At 38.1% G+C, this 24,712-nt stretch overlaps 1 protein-coding gene across 1 annotated transcript; it reads left to right on the top strand.

The window, feature by feature from the left end:
• The first annotated feature begins 11,135 nt into the window (after window positions 1-11,135).
• On the top strand, window positions 11,136-24,181 carry LOC128017747 (solute carrier organic anion transporter family member 3A1-like). Its single transcript, XM_052603227.1, has 10 exons — window positions 11,136-11,692; window positions 13,349-13,808; window positions 17,893-17,991; window positions 18,143-18,403; window positions 19,172-19,336; window positions 19,460-19,658; window positions 19,887-20,022; window positions 20,284-20,456; window positions 20,588-20,652; window positions 21,832-24,181. Exons 1-10 carry the CDS (start codon window positions 11,555-11,557, stop codon window positions 22,206-22,208), a joined length of 2,073 nt encoding a protein of 690 aa, XP_052459187.1. The 5' UTR covers window positions 11,136-11,554; the 3' UTR covers window positions 22,209-24,181.
• Window positions 24,182-24,712: the final 531 nt, after the last annotated feature.

The following is a 24,712-nucleotide window of genomic DNA, read 5'->3' as shown; positions in this document are numbered from 1 at the left end:
ATATGTTTGCTATATAAAATATGTTCATTTAATATTTTATAGGCTATTCAAATGCTAATATATAAACGCGCTGTTTTTTAAAAAACTTAATATGAGCGGTGTATTAAGTTTAAATAGAATAAAAATGCCTAGAACACATCCCTCATAACACCAGATTCTTAACCATTATGACGCAATAATTTTTTAGAATGTTCGATGAGCGTAAATTTGAGTGCAGCGAGATTGGAATTTGTAGCGAGTTGGCGAGAGATTGTGAGTACACTCTTTACCTTGGATTTGGGGACTTTTCACCTAATCATTATTTTAAATATTTTTAGCAGGTTATATTATTGTATAAAATGATACAATATTATTGTCTCAATTTATGTATTTTTTAAATATGTATACTGTAGAATGAAATTGAAAATAAATAAGCAAAGTGGTGGTCCGTGAGGATTTTGTCGGAGAGGCTGATAAATTATGTCCCCATGCACAGATGATTTCCTCCGATACCTTAAAAAAGTCGAGATAATTAATGATGCATTATAAAAGTTGTCCTATCACAACTTTTTAATAGTCGAGGTCTAATCTGTAAACCTAACTGTCTATATGTACTCTATTCTTAGTATATTTATAATCTGCTGTGTTGCTGTGAATATTTTTAATACATTTTTTAAAAGATTCATCCTCATTTTCTTCCTCTGATTAACCACCACTGGGCATAGCATAGCCTTAAAAAAATGAAGCGGCTATTATTTGTTCACCTTCACCTTCTCTCTCTTTCTCTTACAGTGTTTCACAGATACAGTTAATTGTTTCAAAAACTTCAGAAATTATAAACTTTTTTGGTTAACTTGTCTTACTTCCATCAAAGATGTTTATCCAAAAAACCGAAACCTTCATCCCCTTTGATGAGCATGAGGAGCTCATCACAGCCCTCCTTGCAGGGCGGTGGTGGGCAGTAATGGAGGTCGAAGACCACTTACGTTCACCATGTGAGAAGGGTGAGTTTGGGGACCTCCCTACAGACCAGGAAATAGAGGCCCCACAAGCAGCACCTGTTCCTGTCAGCTCCAATCAGGAACTGCCTGTGCCTTCCAGGAACCTAAAAGAATCAGTTGTTCCCAACACGTACCAACAGGAAGTGCCTGTGTCTTCCAGGACCCCTAAAGGACCAACAGAAATGGATGAGTCTCAGTGGGAAGTGTCTGTGCTTTCCAGGACCCTGCAAGGAGGAACTGTTACTGACTGGTCCCAACAGGAACCACCTGTGCTAGCTAGGCCACCACTGAAGCAGAAACTGAGGGTCCCTGAAAAAATGAGGCAGTATCAGACAAGGAAATCCATTTTAACATCTTTCCCTATAAAGCAACCCATGGGACGACCTACATCTACCAGTGCACCTGTCCCCACTGCATCCCCTGAGCAACCTCTGTCTGTTGCACACCCTGAGGATGTACCTGATCTGGCCAGGACTCCTGAGGATACACCTATGCCCGGTGTGTCCCCTGAGGGAGCACATCTTCCAGCCAGTTCACCTCTAAAGTCACATGTGCTTGCTGCATACCCTGAGGAGGCACCTGTACTCACCACCTCCCCTGAGGGAGCACCTCTTCCAGCCAGATCCTCTAAGGGGGCACACGTACCTGCAGCGTCCTTGGAAGCAGCACCTGTTCCTGTCAGCTCCAATCAGGAACTGGCTTTAACATCCATGGTCCTTAAAGGACCAGTTTTTCCCAACGGGACCCAACAGGAAGTGGCTGTGTCTTCCAGGACCCCAAAAAGAGCAACTGATCTGGACGAGTCTCGGTGGGAAGTGTCTGTGCTTTCCAGCAACCTGCAAGGAGCAACTGTTACTGACGGGTCCCAACAGGAAGCACCTGTGACAGCTAGGCCACCACGGAGGCAGAAACTGAGGGTCCCTGAAAATATGAGGCAGTATCTGACAAGGAAATCCATCTTAACATCTTTCCCTACAAGGCAACCCATGGGACGACCTATACCCTCAGTATCCCCTGTGCAAGCACCTGTGCCTGCTGCGTCCCCTGAGGAAGCACCTGTTCTGGCCAGAACCCTGCAAGGAGCAACTGCTGCCAATGGGTCCCAACAGGGAGCACCAGTTCCTGCCAGGCCCTCACTGAGCAGAAAACTAAGGGTCCCTGAAAACATGAGGCAGTATGTAACAAGGAATATAATTTTAACACCTTTGCCCCTAAGGCAACCCATGGGACAACCTGCATCTTCCAAGGCACCTGATCCCACTGCATCCCCTGAGCGACATTTGTCTGTTGCATACCCTGAGAATGCACCTGATCTAGTCAGGACTCCCGAAGATACACCTAAGCCTGGTGTGTCCCCTGAGGGAGCACCTCTTTCAGCCAGTTCACCTTTAAAGTCATCTGTGCTAGCTGCATACCCTGAGGAGGCACCTGTACTCACCACCTCCCAGGAGGGAGCTCCTCTTCGTGCCCAATCCTCTAAGGGAGCATATGTGCCTGCAGTGTCCTTGGAAGCAGCAACTGTTCATGTCAGCTCCAATCAGGAACTGCCTGTGCCTTCCATGATCCTAAAAGGACCAGTTGTTCCCAACGGGTCCCAACAGGAAGTGCCTGTGTCTTCCAGGATCCCAAAAGGACCAACTGATCCGGATGAGTCTCAATGGGAAGTGTCTGTGCTTTCCAGGAACCTGCAAGGAGCAACTGTTACTGACGGGTCCCAACAGGAAGCACCTGTGCCAGCTAGGCCGCCATGGAGGAAGAAACTGAGGGTCCCTGAAAATATGAGGCAATATCTGACAAGGAAATCCATCTTAACATCTTTGCCTATAAGGCAACCTATAGGACAATCGATACCCGCAGCATCCTCTGAGCCTGCTGCGTCCTCTGAGGAAGCACCTGTTCTGGCCAGAACCCTGCGAGGAGCAACTGCTGCCAATGGGTCACAACAGAGAGCACCAGCTCCTGTCAGGCCCTCACTGTGCAGAAACCTAAGGGTCCCTGAAAACATGAGGCAGTATGTGACAAGTAATATCATTTTAACGCCTTTGCCCCTAAGGCAACCCATGGGACGACCTATACCCTCAGTATCAACTGTGCAAGCACCTGTGCCTGCTGCGTCCCCTGAGGAAGCACCTGTTCTGGCCAGAACCCTGCGAGGAGCAATTGCTGCCAATGGGTCACAACAGGGAGCACCAGCTCCTGTCAGGCCCTCACTGTGCAGAAACCTAAGGGTCCCTGAAAACATGAGGCAGTATGTGACAAGTAATATCATTTTAACGCCTTTGCCCCTAAGGCAACCCATGGGACGACCTACATTTACCATGGTACCTGTTCCCACTGCATCCCCTGAGCAACCTCTATCTGCTGCATCCCCTGTGGAAGCACCTGTACTGGCCAGGTCCACTGAGAGAGCACCTATGTCCTGTGCATCCCCCAGGGAAGTACCTGTACCCCTACTATATGGAGAAAGACTGCACGGCCTCTCCAAGTTCTCAGTACAATCTGAGAAGGCTGTGTGAGAAAAGCCCAGTACCTAAATGGCACACCTGTAAAGGTTAGTGCCTCCTGTCTTTCATTTTTACATAAAAATAAATAATTAATAATAATAAAAATAAAATTAGCCACTGGATCTTCTGTTTTAAATTCTTTGTATTATATTTCAGTACAAACTTTAATATGTGACATGTCACACTTTTATAGACCCCTGAATGTATAACGATAAAAGTGATGTCTTTTTCCCTTCTTACCATTAACTAAACCTATTTTTCTGCTTTCTCAACAGTATTGTGCATTTCCATATAAACAGCAGAGCATCAAATGAAAGAAGGACCTTTACCTTCGCACTTTGCTACTGTTACTGTTTTTTGATAATTAATGAAACAATAAAAAACTTGCTGTCTTTAGTCTGAAATACCTATTCCATTTTTTTAAGAATTGAAACAGAAAAAAAGGTCCAATGTGTGAATGAAGCATCACAAACATGAAGCATCAAAAAGCATCCAGTCTAATCTAGCTTAAAGGGTTAGTTCACAAAAAATTATGTCATTAATAACTCACCCTCATGTTGTTCCAAACCTGTAAGACCTCCGTTCATCTTCGGAACACAGTTTAAGATATTTTAGATTTAGTCCGAGAGCTCTCAGTCCCTCCATTGAAACTGTGTGCAAGGTAAGAAAAGGTAAGAAAAACAGGTGAGGTAAGGTAAACATCATCAAAGTAGTCTTACCTTTCTGGACATGGACAGTAGACCGTGCACTCAGTTTCAATGGAGGGACTGAGAGCTCTCGGACTAAATCTAAAATATCTTAAACTGTGTACCAAAGATAAACGGAGGTCTCATGGGTTTGGAATGACAGTTATTGAGTTATTAATGACATAATTTTGATTTTTGAACTAACCCTTTAAGTATTCCCTGCCACATGTACAGTGTTTCTGCTGCAACCTTGAGTAAGCTTGGAGAAAAAAAAAATTCATTCTGAACATTTGAGATTAATAAGAAGAACCATTAAAATTCTAGTTAGATACAGCGAAGCTACGGGAAATGTCACAGTGCCAACATTGAGTTCGCAAGGTGGTGCAGTGATCAACAACTGTAATCACACTTCAATTCACTAATAACTTCCATAAAACTTGTCTGACTCTAGTGTATTTGGGTAAATGTCGTCATGTTTTCTCACATTATGAACCAACAGTTCTGTTTGCATGCTACTTATGATTCAAAAGCAAAACTCTGACTCTTAAATAATTTACTCACTGTTTAATACTCTCTGTTCTCAAGACTTTGAAAATATTCTGTGGTTAAACTATGCATGATTAAATTTAAATCAGCTGTATTTGTACATTTTATACAATGTATGTCATACCGTGACACTAAATGATTAGTGTTTTTAATAAACCAATGTTCTGTCTATTTGTCCTACCCCGTCTGATATTGCTACCTCCCATTAAAACAGTGGGCAGTATACAATTCGACAACAAAATATGCTACTGTAAAGTAATGGTTTATTAACGTCTACACCTACCACAACCCTAAACCTACCCTTACAGTAATGCAGATATAGTAATTGTGGGTTATATTACGTGGTTGTAGAAGGGATACAGCTAAAGGAAACCAACAATATTTTCTTTGTACCTATTATATTGTATTTTATTAAAGTCTACACCTGCATCAACCCTAAACCTACCCTTCCAGTTATACAGATACATTAAATGTTATCCATTGATGTGGGCGTGCTCTGTAAACCCTTTTAGGAAAATCTGACGGGTAGGACAGCGCTGAATTGCCCCACTCCCCGTCAGTGATCTATCACCCCCTCAGCATCTGCGTTCAGAATATTCTGGTTCTGCCCTGATATACTGATGTACTTTTAAAAAAGGCAAATTAAGTTTTTCCAACTCTAAACCCAGTGTCCAAGTAAATTAGTTTATTAAATAAATAAAAAACTAGCAAAACGAGTTGCGCTGTGTACCCACCACTTTTCAAAGTAGAGTTACACAACTGATTTTGAGTCTTAAAATGTAAATTGCAAACTTGCACAAAACCGCAGTTTTAAAGTGTGTCAGTCTTTTCTGTAAGAGTCTAAAGATATTTGGAGCCACTAGTTGCTGAATATCGTAGTCAAGACCACAGATGCTCAGTGGGGGAGATAAGACCAAGACATTACATTAATACATTACCTTGATCAGTACTCCTGTACAAAATGTTCATAAAGTAACAGTATTCCATAACTGATAACTGTGCTGCATTATATACTAGTGTTCCATGCTTGACTTCTGTGCATAGAAAATTAGCTGTGTAAAAGGTAATGTTAGAAGACCCATAAGTACACCTCTGTGCAGTTCCCTTGGGTCTCTTTAAGTACAATAGTACAAACCGTTTGTTTTATTGACATTCAAAGTCAGGCTGTTGCCTGCAGCAACAGTTTCATACCTACTGTCTGATGTCTATTTGTCATCATTTTGATGGATCACCCAACTATAGCAAATTAATTATGAATTACATCATATCAACTAATGAATATTTGTATATTGCATTATTTAAAACATCAAGCAAGAGACATCAACTTAGAAAAAAAAAGTATGCTTTAATTCAGTATATGGCTTCGGTTGAACTTACAAGACTGAACTCTCACCAGTTAGTGATTCAAGCGAAAATAACTGGAAATGTGACCAGAACTCACCCCAACTTAACTGCATACAATATTAAAGTTATTACCATGAGAAAATGTACCTGACACCAATTACAAATTCAAAATTTGTCAATAGTACTAGCTGAGTTATTTAATTTAAATGTAAAAGACAAAAAGATGTTGGAATGATGCAAATGCTGGAAAAAGAGAGGGGTCTGAGATGCTATAATTGAGTACAGTGCTGTTTGGCTCGATATGAATCACTGTAAGGGCCCAGCAGAGCCATAGACAGATGGGAACACACAAGGAGTGGTGAGTCTTGCTCTGTAGGGTGGATAAAAAAAGAAAAACAACCAGTCAATATTGTGTGTGTGTGTGTGTGTGTGTGTGTGTGTGTGTGTGTGTGTGTGTGCGTGTGTATGCGTGTGTGTGTGTGAATCAACCCTGCCTCCAAAGGCAGTCTGAGATATACTGTTATGCTATTGCTGAGTCTATTCTCCAGGCAGCAGTAAATTGTCTTTGCCTCAGAGTATTGAAGCACAGAGACCTTCAGTGCAAAAGCAGTGATTACCAACAATCACACTTGCTTGAATATAGCCACACTAAATGACTGCTGTGTGATGCAGTCAACACTATTGTTTTTTTTTTTTTATATGAGTGACTAAAAAGATTTCTTCTGTTTGCATTTTGAGTATTTTAGTATTTTATTTTTAGACAGTAAGAACATAATAATTAGAGAACTACACTGTGAAAAGTGCTAACATGTTTATTCAAATAAAATAAATTTGTTTAGATTTTAGCACATTAAGAAAATTACTATTTTTTTCCCTGATGCACTGTGCAGTGACTCAGACTGACTGTACTGATGCATGATTCAAATTTACCTTCATTTTTGGTGGAGAATATTATGGTTAAATTAATCTGACCAAGAATTCAAAAATCTATTTTCTAAAGGACCCTGGCCAGGTATGGACTAATTTGAGCAGTTGCTTGACCTGCGACAAGGGAGTTTGTCCATTGAGGAATATGTCACTCAGTTTTTTAATCTATCTTTTAAGGTACCTTGTTATGAGCTCGTACTAAAGGACATTTTTTGTAATTTTTTTTTTTGGTTTTATGGTTATTTTATGGTTACCTGAGGGAAAGTTTCATTGTTGTATAGGGGACTTCATTGACTATGCTTTACTGACTGCTGGCTCGTCATTCACTGTGGGTGTTGCGAAGGAAGAACGCGACACCGCACTCACTCTTGTAATGGCAGCTGCACTAGAGCACGAGTACAGAATAACGGTAACAGCTGAGCCTGATTGCAAAGTGGCAGCCACAGCTTGATTTTCACAGGTCAAGTCCCCGCTGACCTTCACAAGTCACGTCAAGTTGCAGCTGATCTTCCTGATTCCAGTCAAATCACGGTCAATCTTCCTGAAGCAAGTCATGTCACCGTTGATCTTCCAGAGTCAATTCAATCACAGCCAATCTTCACGAGTCAAGTCAGGTCACTGCTGATCTTCCAGGTACAAGTCAAATTACCGCTGACCTTCAAGAGTCAAGTCATTGCTGATCTTCCAGATTCAAGTCAAGTCACCGCTGAACTTTAAGATTCAGGTCAAGTAATCGCTGATCTTCCAGATTCAGGTCAAGTCATTGCTGATCTTCCAGTTTCAAGTCAAGTCACCGCTGAACTTTAAGATTCAGGTCAAGTAATCGCTGATCTTCCAGATTCAGGTCAAGTAATCGCTGATCTTCCAGATTCAGGTCAAGTAATCACTGATCTTCCAGATTCAAGTCAAGTAATCGCTGATCTTCCAGATTCAGGTCAAGTCATTGCTGATCTTCCAGTTTCAAGTCAAGTCACCGCTGAACTTTAAGATTCAGGTCAAGTAATCGCTGATCTTCCAGATTCAGGTCAAGTCATCGCTGATCTTCCAGATTCAAGTCAAGTCATCGCTGATCTTCCAGATTCAAGTCAAGTCACAGCTGACCTTCACAAGTCAAGTCAAGTCATTGCTGATTTTCCAGATTCAAGTCAAGTCACCGCTGACCTTCACAAGTCAAGTCATCGATGATCTTCCAGATTCAAGTCAAGTCAACGCTGACCTTCACAAGTCAAGTCATTGCTGATCTACCAGATTCAAGTCAAGTCATCGCTGACCTTCCAGAGTCAAGTCACAGCTGACCTTCACAAGTCAAGTGATTGCTGATCTACCAGATTCAAGTCAAGTCATCGCTGATCTTCACAAGTCAAGTCATCGCTGATCTTACAGATTCAAGTCACCGGCTGACCTTCACAAGTCAAGTCATTGCTGATCTACCAGATTCAAGTCAAGTCCTCGCTGATCCTCCAGATTCAAGTCAAGTCATCGCTGATCGTCACAAGTCAAGTCATCGCTGATCTTACAGATTCAAGTCACCGCTGACCTTCACAAGTCAAGTCATCGCTGATCTTACAGATTCAAGTCACCGCTGACCTTCACAAGTCAAGTCATCGCTGATCTACCAGATTCAAGTCAAGTCACCGCTGACCTTCACAAGTCAAGTCATCACTGATCTTCCAGATTCAAGTCAAGTCACCGCTGACCTTCACAAGTCAAGTCATTGCTGATCTACCAGATTCAAGTCAAGTCACCGCTGACCTTCACAAGTCAAGTCATTGCTGATCTACCAGATTCAAGTCAAGTCCTCGCTGATCCTCCAGATTCAAGTCAAGTCATCACTGATCTTCCAGAGTCAAGTCAAGTCACCGCTGATTTTCCAGGTTCAGGTCAAGTCATTGCTGATCTTCCAGAGTCAAGTCAAATCACAGATAACCTTCACGAGTCAAGTCAGGTCATCGCTGATCCTCCAGATTCAAGGCAAGCCACCGCTGACCCATGCCTGTTATGACCACGTCTCTGTCTAATGAAGTCTCACGACTCGTCAGCCCTGTTAAAAGTATACTACATTTACATATTACTAAACTGGAAAAACTAATTTTATACTTAATGCACTTTAATTGTAAGAAAGTAATGCTGAAGCCCAACTAAAAATATATTGAACTATATTTGATTGTGTTAAAAATTCAAATTTAACGTTTAATTATAATTTTTATATTTATATTTAAGTATAGAGTGAAATGTCAGTAAACAGACAATACAAAAAGCAAATAAAATGTTAATAGATTTAAACTAGTATGAACTAAATATATTTTTAAAAGATTACATTACTACTTTACTAGGGTTTTAATAATAAACATTATGATAGCAAATATCATTAACTGAATGATACCAAAGTAATGAATTGCATAATTAATTATTATTAACAATAATAATAATAATCCCTTCTCTGCATTCTCTCAGTTGTGGTTAAGCAGTAACTGAGTGCATATTAGAATGGATGAGTTATTGGTTACCTGCTAGCTAACTACACCTCACTAACACTGCATGCTGGCTATTTTCATTTTTTCCATCATCATCCAGCTCTTTGTCACAAAATAAGCTTAATAACGCATCTTCAGTATAACTTAAAATCTTCTCATGGTTGACCTACCAGGCTTACTTGTTGTGTCAGGAATTTTGACTCCTCAATACATTTCTCAATGCCATTAGCACAGTTACACTAATTCTGGCACCAATTGGCTTAGCATTTTCAGCATTAAGTCTTTTGGTTTCTAATGAATAACTCCTAAATTATTATGAATTCATTTGTGTCATTTTGGTGGTAGAAAGAGCCAATCAATGGCTATATACAGTCATGCCCCTAAATATGGACACCCTTGGTAAACATGATCAAAGAAGGCTGTGAAAATGTATCTTTTATTTTAAAAAATCACAAAAATCTAACCTTTCATTGGATAATAAGAATTTAAAATGGGGGGACATATCATTATGAAATCAATGTTTTTCTCTAATACACATTGGCCACAATTAAGGAAACCCTTTTATTGAATTATTTTTTAAAACCTCCATTTGCAAGTTTAACAGGTCTAAATTTTCTCCTATAATGCCTGATGAGGGTAGAGAACACCTGACAAGAGATCAGAGACAATTCCTTCATCCAGAATCATTCCAGAACCTTTAGATTCCCATCTCCATGTTGGTGCTTCTTCTCTTCAATTCACCACACTAATTTTCTATAGGGTGCAGTCAGGGAACTGGAATGGCCAAAGCAGAAGCTTGGTTTTGTGCCCAGTTACCCATTTCTGTGTTGTTTTTGAGGTTTGTGTTTGGATTATCGTATGGTTGAAAGATCCAAACATGGTCCATTGTAAGATTTCTAACAGAGTCAGTCACTTTTTGATTTTTTATCTGTTGGTATCTAAACATGATGTCCAGGACCACCAGCAGAAATATAGGCCCCCAGCATCAGAAACAGCAGTATATTTCATTGTACAGATTTTAAATTCTTATTATCCAATGAAAGGTTGGATTTTTGTGAATCTTTTAAATAAAAGATCAAAAGGATTAACAATGCAGATTAATTTTCACAGCCTTCTTTGATCATATTTACCAAGGGTGTCCATATTTTTGGGCATGACTATATATAACAGATCTTATATATATATTTCTGTTATATAATTAAGTTCTGTAATCATTTATCTCACTTTTTGCACTTTTTTTGCACCTGCTTGCCATTTTAATGGAAATGCTCAGCCTTCCAGACACTGCATTTTGGGGTGAACTGTATCTTTAATATAGTTCTGTGTGATCATATGGTCAGCAGCTCATAGTTTGGCACATTGCTCTCAGGGGACACATATTGAGGGTTATTTTTAGTCTGGTAATAATATTCACTTTGACAATTAAAAAACTGCTCTTATTTTAGACACTTAAGCGGTTTTTATCTCTTGATTGAGCACTTCTATTACTGATAAAATTATAATATCTATCTATTTATCTATCTATCTATCTATCTATCTATCTATCTATCTATCTATCTATCTATCGATATATCTATCTATCTATCTATCTATCTATCTATCTATCTATCTATCTATCTATCAGATGTGTTTGTGGGAGGAGAAGGAAATAAAAAGAGCCAGTAGAAAGGGAAAGGAGAGAGAGGTCATCATTTGGTGCAGGCTGTGGTGCTGATGAGGACACGCATGAGCTGAGTCCTCCACACCGGCAAACTGTCCTTACGGAAGAGTCACTGTAACCGCCTCACGTAGCCTAATACCGAATCGCAGTTTCCGTGTGCTGGTGATGTTCATGGTTATTAATAGACTGCCGTGGTCCTCCGTCGTTTCCCTTGGACCATTCACATCACCAGATCAAATGCAAGTGCGCAGTTTTTGAGGTGACAGTATACTAAGAAGATTCATTTCATACGACTCAATCTGAACGCAGACCGGAACCGGAGGCGATGATATCGGAGCCGTGCACGTCTTGTTGAGGATCCATCTGCACTCGTCCTCAATGGTCACCTTCTGTCCGAGCCTGTCTTTCTGCTTGCTGCAGTCCGCATCAGACGATGTACGCGGAGGGAATCACGCCAGACACTGAGCCAGACGAGTGCCAGAAGAAGACATCATGCTTCTCCAACATCAAAATATTCCTCATATCAGAATGTGCCTTAATGTTGGCACAGGGCACTGTAGGAGCCTATCTGGTGAGTCGAGCCATTAACACACGCAGCTCATTCCTATGAAGCTACTGTATGTGGATGACATTGAATGGTGTCCGGTACGCATCGCTTATCTTTTCCCTAAAGCGAAATAAAGAGCATCATGAGGCAGGGCTTCTTGCGTATGTCTCGCGACTGTTTTATTTCCACATGATTTATAGGCGCCATAATGAAAAATGATCATCAGTCCAGTGAGTGGCCTCTCTTTTCTTTCCAACATTATGTTCATCACTGGCTCAAAAACAAAACAATCTCACCAGTGGATTACCTTAATATTATGTCTTTGAGCCACTTGTGCACATAATGTTGGAGAAAAGAATATGTCAGAATTATCAGATCTTATATGGCAAGCTGTTTTGTCAATTATTCCTTAACATTTTATATATTTTTATGTCACTGTTGTACAAATTTTCTAATTACTATAACTAATCTAATACTGACTAGTACCTTTTTCAGTTTAACTATTAACTTTTCAATTAATATTCGGTAGTGTCTATAGGCCCTGACTGTGACACTATATAGAGACAATATTTCTTTATGAAATAGTAAATACAGGCTAGTATTTCAATATAAATTACCTTTGCATGTTTATATCAACTGTTTTGTCATTTCAATTTTAGATTGTTTTTAGAGTGACTCTGATTATGTTTTTTACTGTATTTACAGTAATGTTCATTAATGTGCACCATATGATAAAAAAAGTAAAAAAGAAAATGGTTGCTATTAGATTTTATTGGGGGTCTCTGATTTCAATTATTTACTAGCATGCATTTCAGTTGTTGTTGGTACATATTTCAGTTTATTTCTTTAATTTTTAATAATTATTCAAATAGCTTTCATTAGGATACATATTCTAGTTTACTTTGGTTGGTTTACTTAGTTTGTTACTAAAAATTCTAATTGAACTAAAGTAGAAATTTAACTAAAGAATTAAAATAGTGATTATAACTAGTCATTGCATCCAAACAAAAAGGAAATGTAACTAGGTGAAACATTTTACCAATAACAATTAGGATAAGTCTGATAAAGGTGCAAAACAACAGAAATCAGTGACAAAAATGTGCAATTTATTGCCAGTAATAGTAGTGACTTGTTAAAAAAGTACTAGTAACATAAACATAGATACTATTTAGTTTAGTGGAAAAAAGGTTGAAATGCCCTAGTCTTCATTTTAGCTTTCAGTTCAAGAGAAAGATGCAAATAGTAACATTTCTAAGTGAATGCATCTATCTATGTAGGATTGAGAGTAAAGTGATATGATTGATTTGTTATTTTCCATAGTGATGACTTACCTTGTGTTTGTGTTTGAGGTATTAAACAGTAATGGTATGTGTGAAAGGTGACTTAAATGGCACTTTCTTTTAAAACACTCAAAAAACATAAAACATAAAAAGTCAGTAATAATAAACAATTTGTCAACACTCATATGGATGTTTACATTTGATCTGTACCCTCAATACAGAATTGATGTCCTTATCTAAATCTCACCAATTTATTATGTTGTTTAAGGTCTCTAAGCCACAACTGAAATATTGTGAGTTTTGAATGTGGATTTTTGATTTATGGGACATTTAGTGTTTTGGTGTCAGTTCAAAAGTGCATAGTCATACAGCTTTGTAACAGTGTTTCTTTATATTTTAGGTCAGTGTCCTCACCACATTAGAGCGCCGTTTCAACTTGCAGAGCGCTGATGTGGGTGTGATCGCCAGCAGCTTTGAGATTGGCAACCTTGCCCTCATCCTATTCGTCAGCTACTTTGGGGCCAGGTCCCACCGGCCGCGGCTGATTGGTTGTGGGGGCATCGTAATGGCACTGGGGGCATTACTGTCAGCGCTGCCTGAGTTCTTGACCCACCAGTACGAATATCAGTCTGGAGACCCACGACCTGTGGGACAGGGACAGGATGTGTGCTCCAATACTAGTCAAGCAGGGCTCTCTGACCCTAGTTACATTTGTGGGAATAGAACCAATACCAACATGATGTACCTGCTGCTGATCGGAGCGCAAATGCTTCTGGGGATTGGAGCGACACCCGTACAGCCTCTGGGCGTGTCTTACATCGATGATCACGTCAGACGAGAAGACTCTTCCCTTTATATTGGTGAGAGTGATCTGCACAACTCTTCTTGTGCGTTTTTATTACACCCCTTCAGCCCTATCAGTGAGTCTAAAGTGACCCAACATCATCTATATTATTGTAGTATGGTTGGGTGATGGCATCAGACGATGTCTACAGTGAAACACCATGATGGCCAATGACATAGGGGGAGAGGTAGGGGGTTATCAGTTCTCTAGATGGCCATCTGCCAAAACATTGGGGGGTTCACATCCCTGTATTGTAGATGCCATACTCAGCCATAGCACATATATTTAACTGCTAGGTTCAACTACAAATAAATGAAACATCCACACATTATACACATCATTTTGTTATCTTACATTAATTAGGAACAAAATTATTAATAGAAGTGACGGGTACTTGATGACGTAAATGGATGCATTTTGATTTTACCCTATTGAATGCATTATTAAACACATTTGTTAAATATTATAGCAATTATTATTATTATTATTTTATTTTAAATGTTTTCATTTTATAGGTTTACAGAAAATTAATAAAGGGGGGGGGGTATTATTTATTGGGTTAAATTGGTTCAACTTTGTAATTAAAATGAAAAAGTACTCCTGTTTTGGAGATCACTGATCACTGAAGAGAGAGATTATTTTGTAACACTTTACAATAAGATTCAATTAATTAACATTAGTTATTGGATAAGGTATGATTTACTAACAATGAACAATTTGTTTTACAGATATTTTAAATTATTTTTTTTACTGCTGCTCATACTATTGTAGTTGTTAATTAATGTTCATTCATAATGTTAAAAATGTATTAGCATATGTAGAAATTAACATTCAATAATAAGAACAGATATGACATTTGATTTTAACAATGTAAATAATAATAATGTAACAATTAACAATAATGTACATGTGGATAATAATGTTAACTTAGATGAATAAATGCTTTAAAATCATTTTTCATTGTTAGTTCATGTTAACTAGTGTTAACCAATTTAAAGTATTACCAAACAACTTATTGTATATTTTTTGCTTCATAATGTTTTATATATAGAACATTATTGAAAAATGTTACAGGCTAATTGTTCTTAACTTCAGGAGAGAACAATAACACCAGGTTAAAATACTCCCCTGCGTGTGAACCAGGTGCCATGGCAGTGCTTACATTCACCAGGGTCTACACCAAATAATAGGGAACAGTGAACTATGGTGTTATAGTTTAGATATAAGAAATACTTTTTTTGATATCTCACTAGAAGCTGTATTTGAAATGCCCTCAAAAGGGCACTACTTGAACCCCTGGAAAAGTGTCTGTAAACGTGCTGGTCTGGCACTAAAAGAAACACTACCGAGTATTGTTGTTGTTTTAGGGCATATCATGTAGCAGTATGGTCAATACCCTGCCGTTGCCGCAATTACAGCACTTATTATTATTATTAATGATTTATAAGCCACAAAAGGTTGTACAGTATCCTTAGTGCATCAGCCATTTACTGCTTCCTGGAGGACCCCCTGGCAGAAAGCTGTTATATGAAGATACATAAACGGCATAGATATTGCACATGGCTGGAATATCAGATGTAGTAGTTTAGGTTTGGGGCAACCTCACTTGGGAAATTGCCATGTATCTAGCTTAAACCCATTGGTTTAGTGTAGTGCACCATTGTCTTACTCTCCTGTTGCTATGTTAAGAAGTAAGCAAGAAGCAATGATGATGGCCTTCAGTGTCTGTTTTTTCTGCTGTGAAGCTAATGTGTGCTGGCTGCTCTGTCATCCCTCAGGCAGCTCACTCTTTCTCTCTCTCACTCTCTCTCTCTCTGTTCCTCTCATTTGCTTTCTCTCGCACTATGACAATGATTCTCTATATATTTGATACAAATAAGGAACACACTTAATCTGGGCTTCCATGTGTGCTTTTTACAGCATTTCAGATGTGTCTCCTTTCCTGTAGTGTGTCTGATGTCTTTGCATTGCACTGACTTGTCATGAGCGTTAATGTCTGTGCAACCCATGTAAGCTTCTTTCTCTCTCCCTCTTGCGTCTTATATTCCTTTTGAACCTTTAAACTGGACCTTTCTCTCAGTTAATGTAATGTAAGCATAATGTAAACTAGCACAGACATAAACTGTCATTGCTGGTGGGCGTAATGGAATCAAGTTATTTAGCTGTTTGATCACAGAGGCTTTGATGAACAGAAATGCATTTGGTGTCTCACAAAAGCACAGAAAGGCCTGTTTTAAGTGAATTATCCAGCGGCTGAATTAATACAGAATACCAGAGTAAGAAAACTGATCGAGGATTACACTATGACTGACATGCATGATCTAAGATGCTTAGTCAGATTCATCCATCAAGGATGATAACTATAATGATAACTATAATAACGTTTTAATAATCATTCTAATTCTATCAGAATTGTGAAGTCCATACCACAACTATACAATAACAACACAGGAACAATATCATTGGAAGCACTTTCCGAATGATTTTTCCAGCTGATGAATGATAAAAACAGTAACAACCAATCAGAATCCTGTTTTTAAAGAGCTTTAGCATTTAAAGTGACAGACGACATCTGCAGCACACATTTATAATAAACTAAACCTGATTGTGTGTTTGTGTGGACACTAGTTATCATTCTTGGTGTGAATGGGCATTGATCCTACATACTTCTATTACATGGCTCTCTGGAGTATCTGCTTGGGTCTGACTGGTTAATTGTGCCATCCAATGATTTGATGTGTGTAATATTCACTGTAGTCATGGCAATGCCTTAAATTAGAGCATATGTTCATGTCTCTTGTATCACACTGCAGACTCGCTCATTTTGTTTCATACACACTTAACTGGCATCATCTTGTGAGGATCTCAGTATTAACATTACAGTGATATTGTTGCAGTGTTGTATGCAGTATTTAAAAAAATTATAAAATAATTTACACTCAAACTAATATTTAATTGGGTTGGTATGATTTAAAAATAATAATGATAATATTTTTATTCAGCAAATATGCATTAAATTGTTTGAAAGTGACAATAGAGACATTTATAATCTTACAAAAGACTTACATTTCAAATGAATGCTGTTCTTTTAAACTTTTGAAGAATCCTGAAACAAATATGTATTACACTTTCCACAGAAATAATTACAGGACAGCTGTTTTTAACATTGATAATAGTATGGAATATTTCTTGAGCACCAAATCTGAATTTTAGACTGAAAATGTGGTTTTCCATAAATTCCATTTAAATATATATTAAAACAGAAAATAGTTATTACAAAATGTAATGAAATTTAACAAATGGTTTATTGTATTTTTGATCAAATAAATGCAGCACATGGTGCAAATGCAATATTTTTTTCCAAAATATTAAATAAACTTTTGAATGGTAGTGTATTTATTTGGTAAGTAGAGAAGTAAGAGAATCTACAGTCAGTCGGTCATTGTTGCTTAATAAATCCTATCAGGATGAAATAAGATTATCCCATCAATTGCGTCTCATTATCTTTCAGGTTCATTTATATCAGTACCTGGCTGTTTGTGTACTTCAGTGTTCTCTGTTAATGATTATGCTGTGCTGCTTTTGTGTGTGGACAGATAATTACTCACCAAAGGGTAAATCAGCTGATGGTACAATCTTTACCAACACATGCACAATCTATATGTTGACTACTACTCTTTTGGTATTCCCACCAGATATAATACTCAGCACAGAAATATGTGTACTTGTCAACTTTTTACATAAACCCACCAGCTATTGCAATGATGATGTAGATTATGTAAATTGTTTCCCCCAGAAAACATTAATAATCTTTTTACATTGGGCTACTTAAGGTTCTGCCTCAGAATAGAGAATGCTATAATTTTCCTTCTAGAATAATTCTTATCACAATAATAAAAAAATTCCCTTAAAAGAGGCTATTTATTTAAGCATCTAGATCATTAGTGTAAATGCCTCGTTAATTACTGAAGCATTTGAGTCAAGGGTTTGAATGAATTTCATTTAAGTGAATCGACAACAGTTTGGCCAAGACTTTGCATGAATGAATATCATTTTCTTGCATAGCTTCTTTGACTCTATTCTTTTGTATTGCATTACAGGAATATTATTCTCTACACTGGTGTTTGGGCCAGCGTGTGGTTTTATTCTTGGCTCTCTGTGCACCAAAGTTTATGTTGATGCATTCTTCATTGACACAAGTGAGTACCGGCATCAAAAATGAAAATGACTGAAATATGAATAACTTTTTTTGTAAGTGACTCTAGATAAAAGCATCTGTTAAATCAGTATGTGTAATGAAACATGGCGTCTCAGTAAATATCTCATCAGATCTCTGTTCACTCCTAACAGCCACGCTGGACATTACTCCAGATGATCCACGCTGGATCGGTGCCTGGTGGGGCGGCTTTATCATCTGTGGCCTTTTCCTCTTCCTCTCCTCGCTTTTCATGTTTGGGTTCCCGCAGTCGCTGAACGAGCCTGGGGACGGCCCGGGCGGCGAGAGCGAACAGGCCATGCTTCCTGCTGAGCTGGTGCAGGAGTATGAAGGAGTCAAAGCCTCAGATGACCCAGAGATCAACGCTGGCCTCACCTGCTGCCAGCACCTGCAGGGTGAGAGAGAGACAACGCAAAGAGAGTCTAAACACCTAGAGTTTATAAGCAGTCGTACATGAAATAATCATTTACTTTGATTTGTTGTCAGTTTATTCTAGTAGCTTTAGATCTAATTTTAGTGTAGAGAACAAGACCTATCTCTTAAAATGCTGTCCCATCCATCCATTTTCCAAACTTTCCCACTTTACAATCTTGTGTACAGTCGTGTGGATGCAGGAAAACAAAATATTTTATAATTAAAATATTATAATATTACGTTACGTTATCACATTTACATAATATTTGTCAAACTTGTTAAATTAAGATATGAATGTGTCATGCAATATTTTTGAACATTTATATTCCTATTGTTTTATTCTGCTGTATAAAGAACATTATTAAACATAAAATATATTTGAAATGTATTGTTTTTATGTTTTGACCCTATGCTAAATATGCACACACATACAGTAATAAGAATAAATACACTTTAAGCCTTAAACAATAAATATTTTCCACACACTTTTGCCTTCACTCTGACAATAATTAGGTTCTTTATAATCGGTAAGGCCAATAATTAGATTTTAGAAAGTGTTGCCTTTATTATATCATGCTCAGTTTTAAATCAATCTTTAAATATATACAATTCTACAGCTGTCTTTATATTTTAGTGAAAGGACCCCTCAATAAGTTTAAACCCCTGGATTACAAAATTCTCTCTGGAAACTTAAAAATGTAAAAAAAGAATTCTGATCATCCACTAATATAAGTCTGATTTCTTCTCAGTTATCCCTAAGGTGACTAAGCATCTGCTGTCCAATCCGGTGTTCACCTCTGTCATTCTCGCGGCCTGTATGGAAATCGCTGTGGTGGCTGGATTTGCCGCCTTCCTAGGGAAATATCTCGAACAGCAGTTCAACCTCTCAACGTCCTCCGCCAATCAGCTCCTAGGTGGACAAAACTTTTTTTTATATTTGTTTAAACTGCACAAAAACAATCTACTCAAAGAATGCTGTTTCATATGAAATGAATGCAAGTAACAGAAAGCTGCCTATCAAACCTGTGTGTTTTCAGGCATGACGGCCATCCCCTGTGCTTGTCTGGGTATTTTCCTGGGTGGGCTCCTGGTGAAGAAGATGAATCTGTCTGCGTTAGGGGCTATTCGTCTGGCTATGCTAGTCAATATCATCTCTACGGCCTGCTACGTCTCCTTCCTCTTCCTTGGCTGTGATACGGGCCCAGTCGCTGGGGTTACCGTTGCCTATGGCAATGAGTGAGTATAGCGCTTCACCATAAAAGCTTCATACTAATTTTTAATGATCCACCACAATTGGCAATAAACACAGACACTTAGAGTATAAAGCCTTTTGTGCTCACACCACAAAAGCACTAAGCCGAGTTGTTTGCAGCAATAATTTGACATCACCTAGACTGACTTAAATATGAATCTGAAGGGAGCATGTCTTCCTTCCCTCATCCCATATTCATTCTCTCCGTTTAGGAGTCTGGGTGCATGGGAGCAGACGGAGGCCGCATGTTTTTCAGGCTGTAATTGTTACACGTCTTCTCTGAGCCCCGTTTGCGGCTCCAACGGCGTCACCTACCTCTCGGCCTGCCTGGCTGGCTGCACCAAAACCGTGAGTCTCCTCCCACATCCATTCATATTCAGACAGATCAATAAACTCAGACATGTATCAGCTTAAATGCTTCCTGGCGTCATAGTAGTAAGAGTTATTTTGGGCATGCTCATTTTTTCCTCTTTTAGATACATCAGTCCCCTTTGTCTCAAACCTCCTTTTCTTTTTTAACTGGACGGTCGCTTGGAAATCCCCAGAGCAGCACTTAAGATCCATCATGAAGCACACACTCAGATCTGCTCTCCTTCCTCTCTTTCTCAGAATCTGACGGGCTGTAAGTGCATTGGCCATGGTGACGGGCCTGGTACAGCCATGCCGGGGAAGTGCTCCAACCCAGGCTGTCAGCAGGCCTTCCTCACCTTCTTAGCAGTTGTGTGCGCATGCAGCATGATCGGAGCCATGGCCCAGACGCCATCCGTCATCATCCTGATAAGGTAATGCTGCTGACACCCTTTGAATCATTCAAAAAATGATGTGGAAGGTTTCATGAGTCTTAATCGGTCACATGACATCTGCAGATCATAGAGAACTATTAATGAACTAAATGATCAGTTGTTGTCTGTAGAACTGTGAGCCCAGAGCTGAAGTCATATGCCCTTGGAGTTCTCTTCCTGTTGCTCCGGCTGCTGGGTAAGATATTTGCATAACAAGTAACACCTATAGTATCTCTGCAGGATAAATGTACAGTTTGTTTACAGTTATTTTAAGTATGCGTCTTTATAATCTTATGGTTTGGTTGATTTCAGTTTAGCTTATATAACTTAAATATATATATATATATATATATATATATATATATATATATATATATATATATACACACTACCTTATTTATTATTATTATTTTTGAGTCAGCAAGATACTTATATGATTTTGAAAGAAGTTTCTTAGGCTATGTTCATACTGCCAGATAAAAAAAATTTTTTTTGCATCTTTATATGGGTTTTTGACTGCAAAAACCCCACATGAAATTAGATTTTTCAAATCAATACCAGTTAGATTTGTACTAATGTCTCTCAGTCTGGATGCTCTGGCTTTAGATTAGGTTTCAAATGATCTTTTTTTGTCACTCTTAACGAAACACACTGATAATGTCAAAAACCAGTGATGGAAATCCCGGGGAAGATTCAATGGAGTCTGGGGAGTGACTCCATTGTTGAGTTTTCTTGTGCGACAGAGGAGTTCTGCACTGCGACTCAACAGGGTGCTCATTTGGAGAGTGAGATAAAGCACCTCCATTTTTTTCTGCATCCTTTTTGAAAGCCTTGTCACATTCGCGGGTACATCTACATCATTACCAACGTAACCCATGCAGATAGGATGGTTATATGTGGATACACAAATATGGTCTAATCACTAGCAATTAATAGGGAAAATAAGTTTTTTTTATATATATATATATAATTTTTTTTATAAATGTGATTAATTCTGGTAATAGCACAGCAGAATTGTCAGCAGCCATTACTCCGGTCTTCTAATAATCACTCTAAAATGCTTATTTGTTGCAAGAAATATTTCATATTTTCATTAGTGCTTATGGAAACATACATATTGTCAGGATTCTTTAAATTGAAAGTTAAAAATAAAAGGTTTTATTTGAAAATAATCATTTGTGGCATTACATTTTGATGACTCGAACACATCCTTGCTAGACAACATGTTAACTTCTTTTTAAAAAAAAAAGCTTATTGATCTTATGTCAAACGGTAGTTCTTACATAAAAGCAAAACTTGTACCTTTTTAAATTTGAAATAATTCTTAAAAACAAGTACAGTAAAGACATACTGACCTCTATTTTCCATGTTCCAGGTTTCATTCCTCCACCTCTGATCTTCGGCATTGGGATTGACTCCACCTGCCTACTATGGAGCTCCGTGTGCGGCATTAAAGGGGCCTGCATGCTTTACGACAACATAACCTACCGTTACCTTTACGTCAGCATCGCCATCGTTCTCAAATCCAGCGCCTTCATTCTCTATGCCGTCACCTGGCAGTGTCTGCGTCAGAACTACTCCAGGTACATAAAGAACAGTGAGGACTACCTGACCCCAAGCCAGCTGTTCGCCTCCAACCTCACCCTCGACAACCTGGGCAAGGACATTGCACAGAACCCTTCCAGCCGCACCAAGTTCATTTACAACCTAGAGGACCAGGGCTGGAGCGAGAACATGGAGTCAGCTATATAGTACCACCCCAAAGACGGCCAGCCAGCCTATATGCACATGATCATTTAGTCTCATATCGCTTTTATTCAAAAGAAAGTCCATATATAAGCCGATTTCTGCACATTCCCGCTGCCTGGGAGAAATGGGCTCTCTTTTAGCTCATCCAGGGTGTATGAACTAAACAGAGCCAAATCAATTTGACTGTTACTGTAGTCACGACGTGTATATGCTGGATATATGATATGTGGAGATGGAACACATCCATTATATTAGGGGCAGTGGCAGTTCCAAAACTGAAAAAAATAATCTTCCATCAGTCGAAACTAGCCCCAGCTTACATATACAAGCACCTTTTTAGGTTTTATTTTGGATGGTCTTTTTAGCATTTTATTTATTTTATGAAATGTAAAGAATATAGCATATAAGTTCTATGAATATTAACATATGTTTACTTGAATATTGTGAGGCTATGGAAATTTCTGTCTATTTTTATGGAGGGTCTTAGAAAGCTTGATGTTATTTTATTAATATCTCCTCTGTACAGGCATTAGACTACTAAAAACGTAGATACAAGTGCAGAGTTCACACACTTCATGTAACCTATTAATCAACCTAAATACATAATAGTGAACCATTTAGGCCCATGTCTGTGAAAACGTATAGCTTGAATAGAAAAAAAAGGTTCATTTGTTTTCTGAGGCCTCGTTATCTGTCGCCTGCAGTGGTCCTGAACAACATCTGAACTAAAGCAACATGCAGCATTAATCAATAGTTGTTGTTATCAAGCAGAGGACACTGATGGACGGAAGGATGGATTTATTTAAATGCATGCAGGTATTGCACGTTGATGCATCAGAGCAGGCGCATGGGAATTTTAAGAGATCAATTGTTTTGGTAAAGGGAGACATTTCCTTTCTATTACACCAGCATCTTCTTAAGTGGTCTTTTATAATGGTATTATGGCGCCTTGCATACATTTTTCTTCCAATCTGTCATCAACATGTTCGCTTGGAAGGAAATCCGCTTGGAAGACCAAATGCTAGGATTAAAGAAGTTTTACAACATTAAAGATATTTCTTTAAATTTACCATATATAAACATAAGGAAATGATGTATGAACTACTAAAATATCGATCTGAGTTACATAAAATAATACTTTAAGCAAAAATTTAAAAAGGACTTATTTCGAACATTTTTGTATGACATTGGTTTCATATACTTATGAATTATTTTGTAGCCTATGCTTTTTCTAAAAAAAAAAAAAAAAAAAAAAAAAAGGACAACTAAATAAATTCGGACAGGAACGTGGTGGATCCATGGTAATGTAATTAAGCTAAATCCTCTTTATTGAGGAAAATTATTTGTTTTTGCTGCTTTTCAAAGACTTGGTTTAATTGATGCAGGTACACTGAAGAGACCCACATAGGGCAAAACCCAAAAACATTTTCACCCTTCATGTAAATTGCTTCCCAAGCACATTATTTTATTGCACCGCAATATACGCCGAAATGCTTGATTGCTTGAATGTTGAGGCCAGTGTCAATACAAATGAGATGATATAAGAATGATGTCATTGTTTATATAATCATTCCTCTCTATAGATAATTCATTGCCGTAAAAGTGCCAAAGTGATGCCATTTAAGTGTTCTGAGTTCTCTCCGACAAGCAGTTTTTCATAATGCTGGAATTGTATATGACCGCGAGATGCATTATTGTATTGTACGTAGACATGGTGTGGTATCTTAAGCGACCATTACACCTTGTACATATTTACATTAAAGTATATTCCCTCCAGAATGTAGAACATAGCAATGCTTTAGGCTTTTACAGGTGATGTTTACAAGTCTTATCTTTTGACGAAATATATATTATCGTTCAGTGCAGATGGAGATTATGTTATGCTTACAGAGGAATGTTGTGGTATATTTTTCTACCCATGTCTGTATTATGAGGCTTCTGTGTAATGACCATAAAAACAACTATCTGCACTAAAACATTGTCCTTGCATTTTTATTGTGAAGCTCAAACATTTTCTCTGTTGACCAAGCAAAGGTTTCCGCACATAAAGCATTCATCACAGAACAGGATTTAGTAAATAAATATGAAACGGAATATGAAATTAAATGAATATGAAACTAATATGAAAAAGAATGAAACTGGATTATTTACAAGCACCCTTGTGCTTCATTTCAAACTGGCTGTTTTACAGATTGTTTAATATGCCTCACAACATGTTTAAAAGTATTTTGCCCTTGTTTTTTATTTTGAGGCAATTAGAACTGTTTCTGCATTTTTTTAAACCCTACTGTCAGTAACATATCCTTCTTTGGTCTAAATCTGTGCTAAATAAATGGTGCTAAATAAATGCAGCATCAGCAGGTTGTTCACATTTACACAGCTGAATGTTTTAGCCTCTCGATAATAAATAAATAATACAGACTATTGTTTAATATGTTTTTGAAAACTATAGCAAAATTATCCAAAGTTTTACTACAATATTTGCATTAAAATCATAATAACATCAA

This window comes from Carassius gibelio, chromosome A7, assembly GCF_023724105.1.
Source record: "Carassius gibelio isolate Cgi1373 ecotype wild population from Czech Republic chromosome A7, carGib1.2-hapl.c, whole genome shotgun sequence".
Taxonomy (NCBI): domain Eukaryota; kingdom Metazoa; phylum Chordata; class Actinopteri; order Cypriniformes; family Cyprinidae; genus Carassius; species Carassius gibelio.
This window is presented reverse-complemented; position numbering and strand designations above follow the sequence as displayed.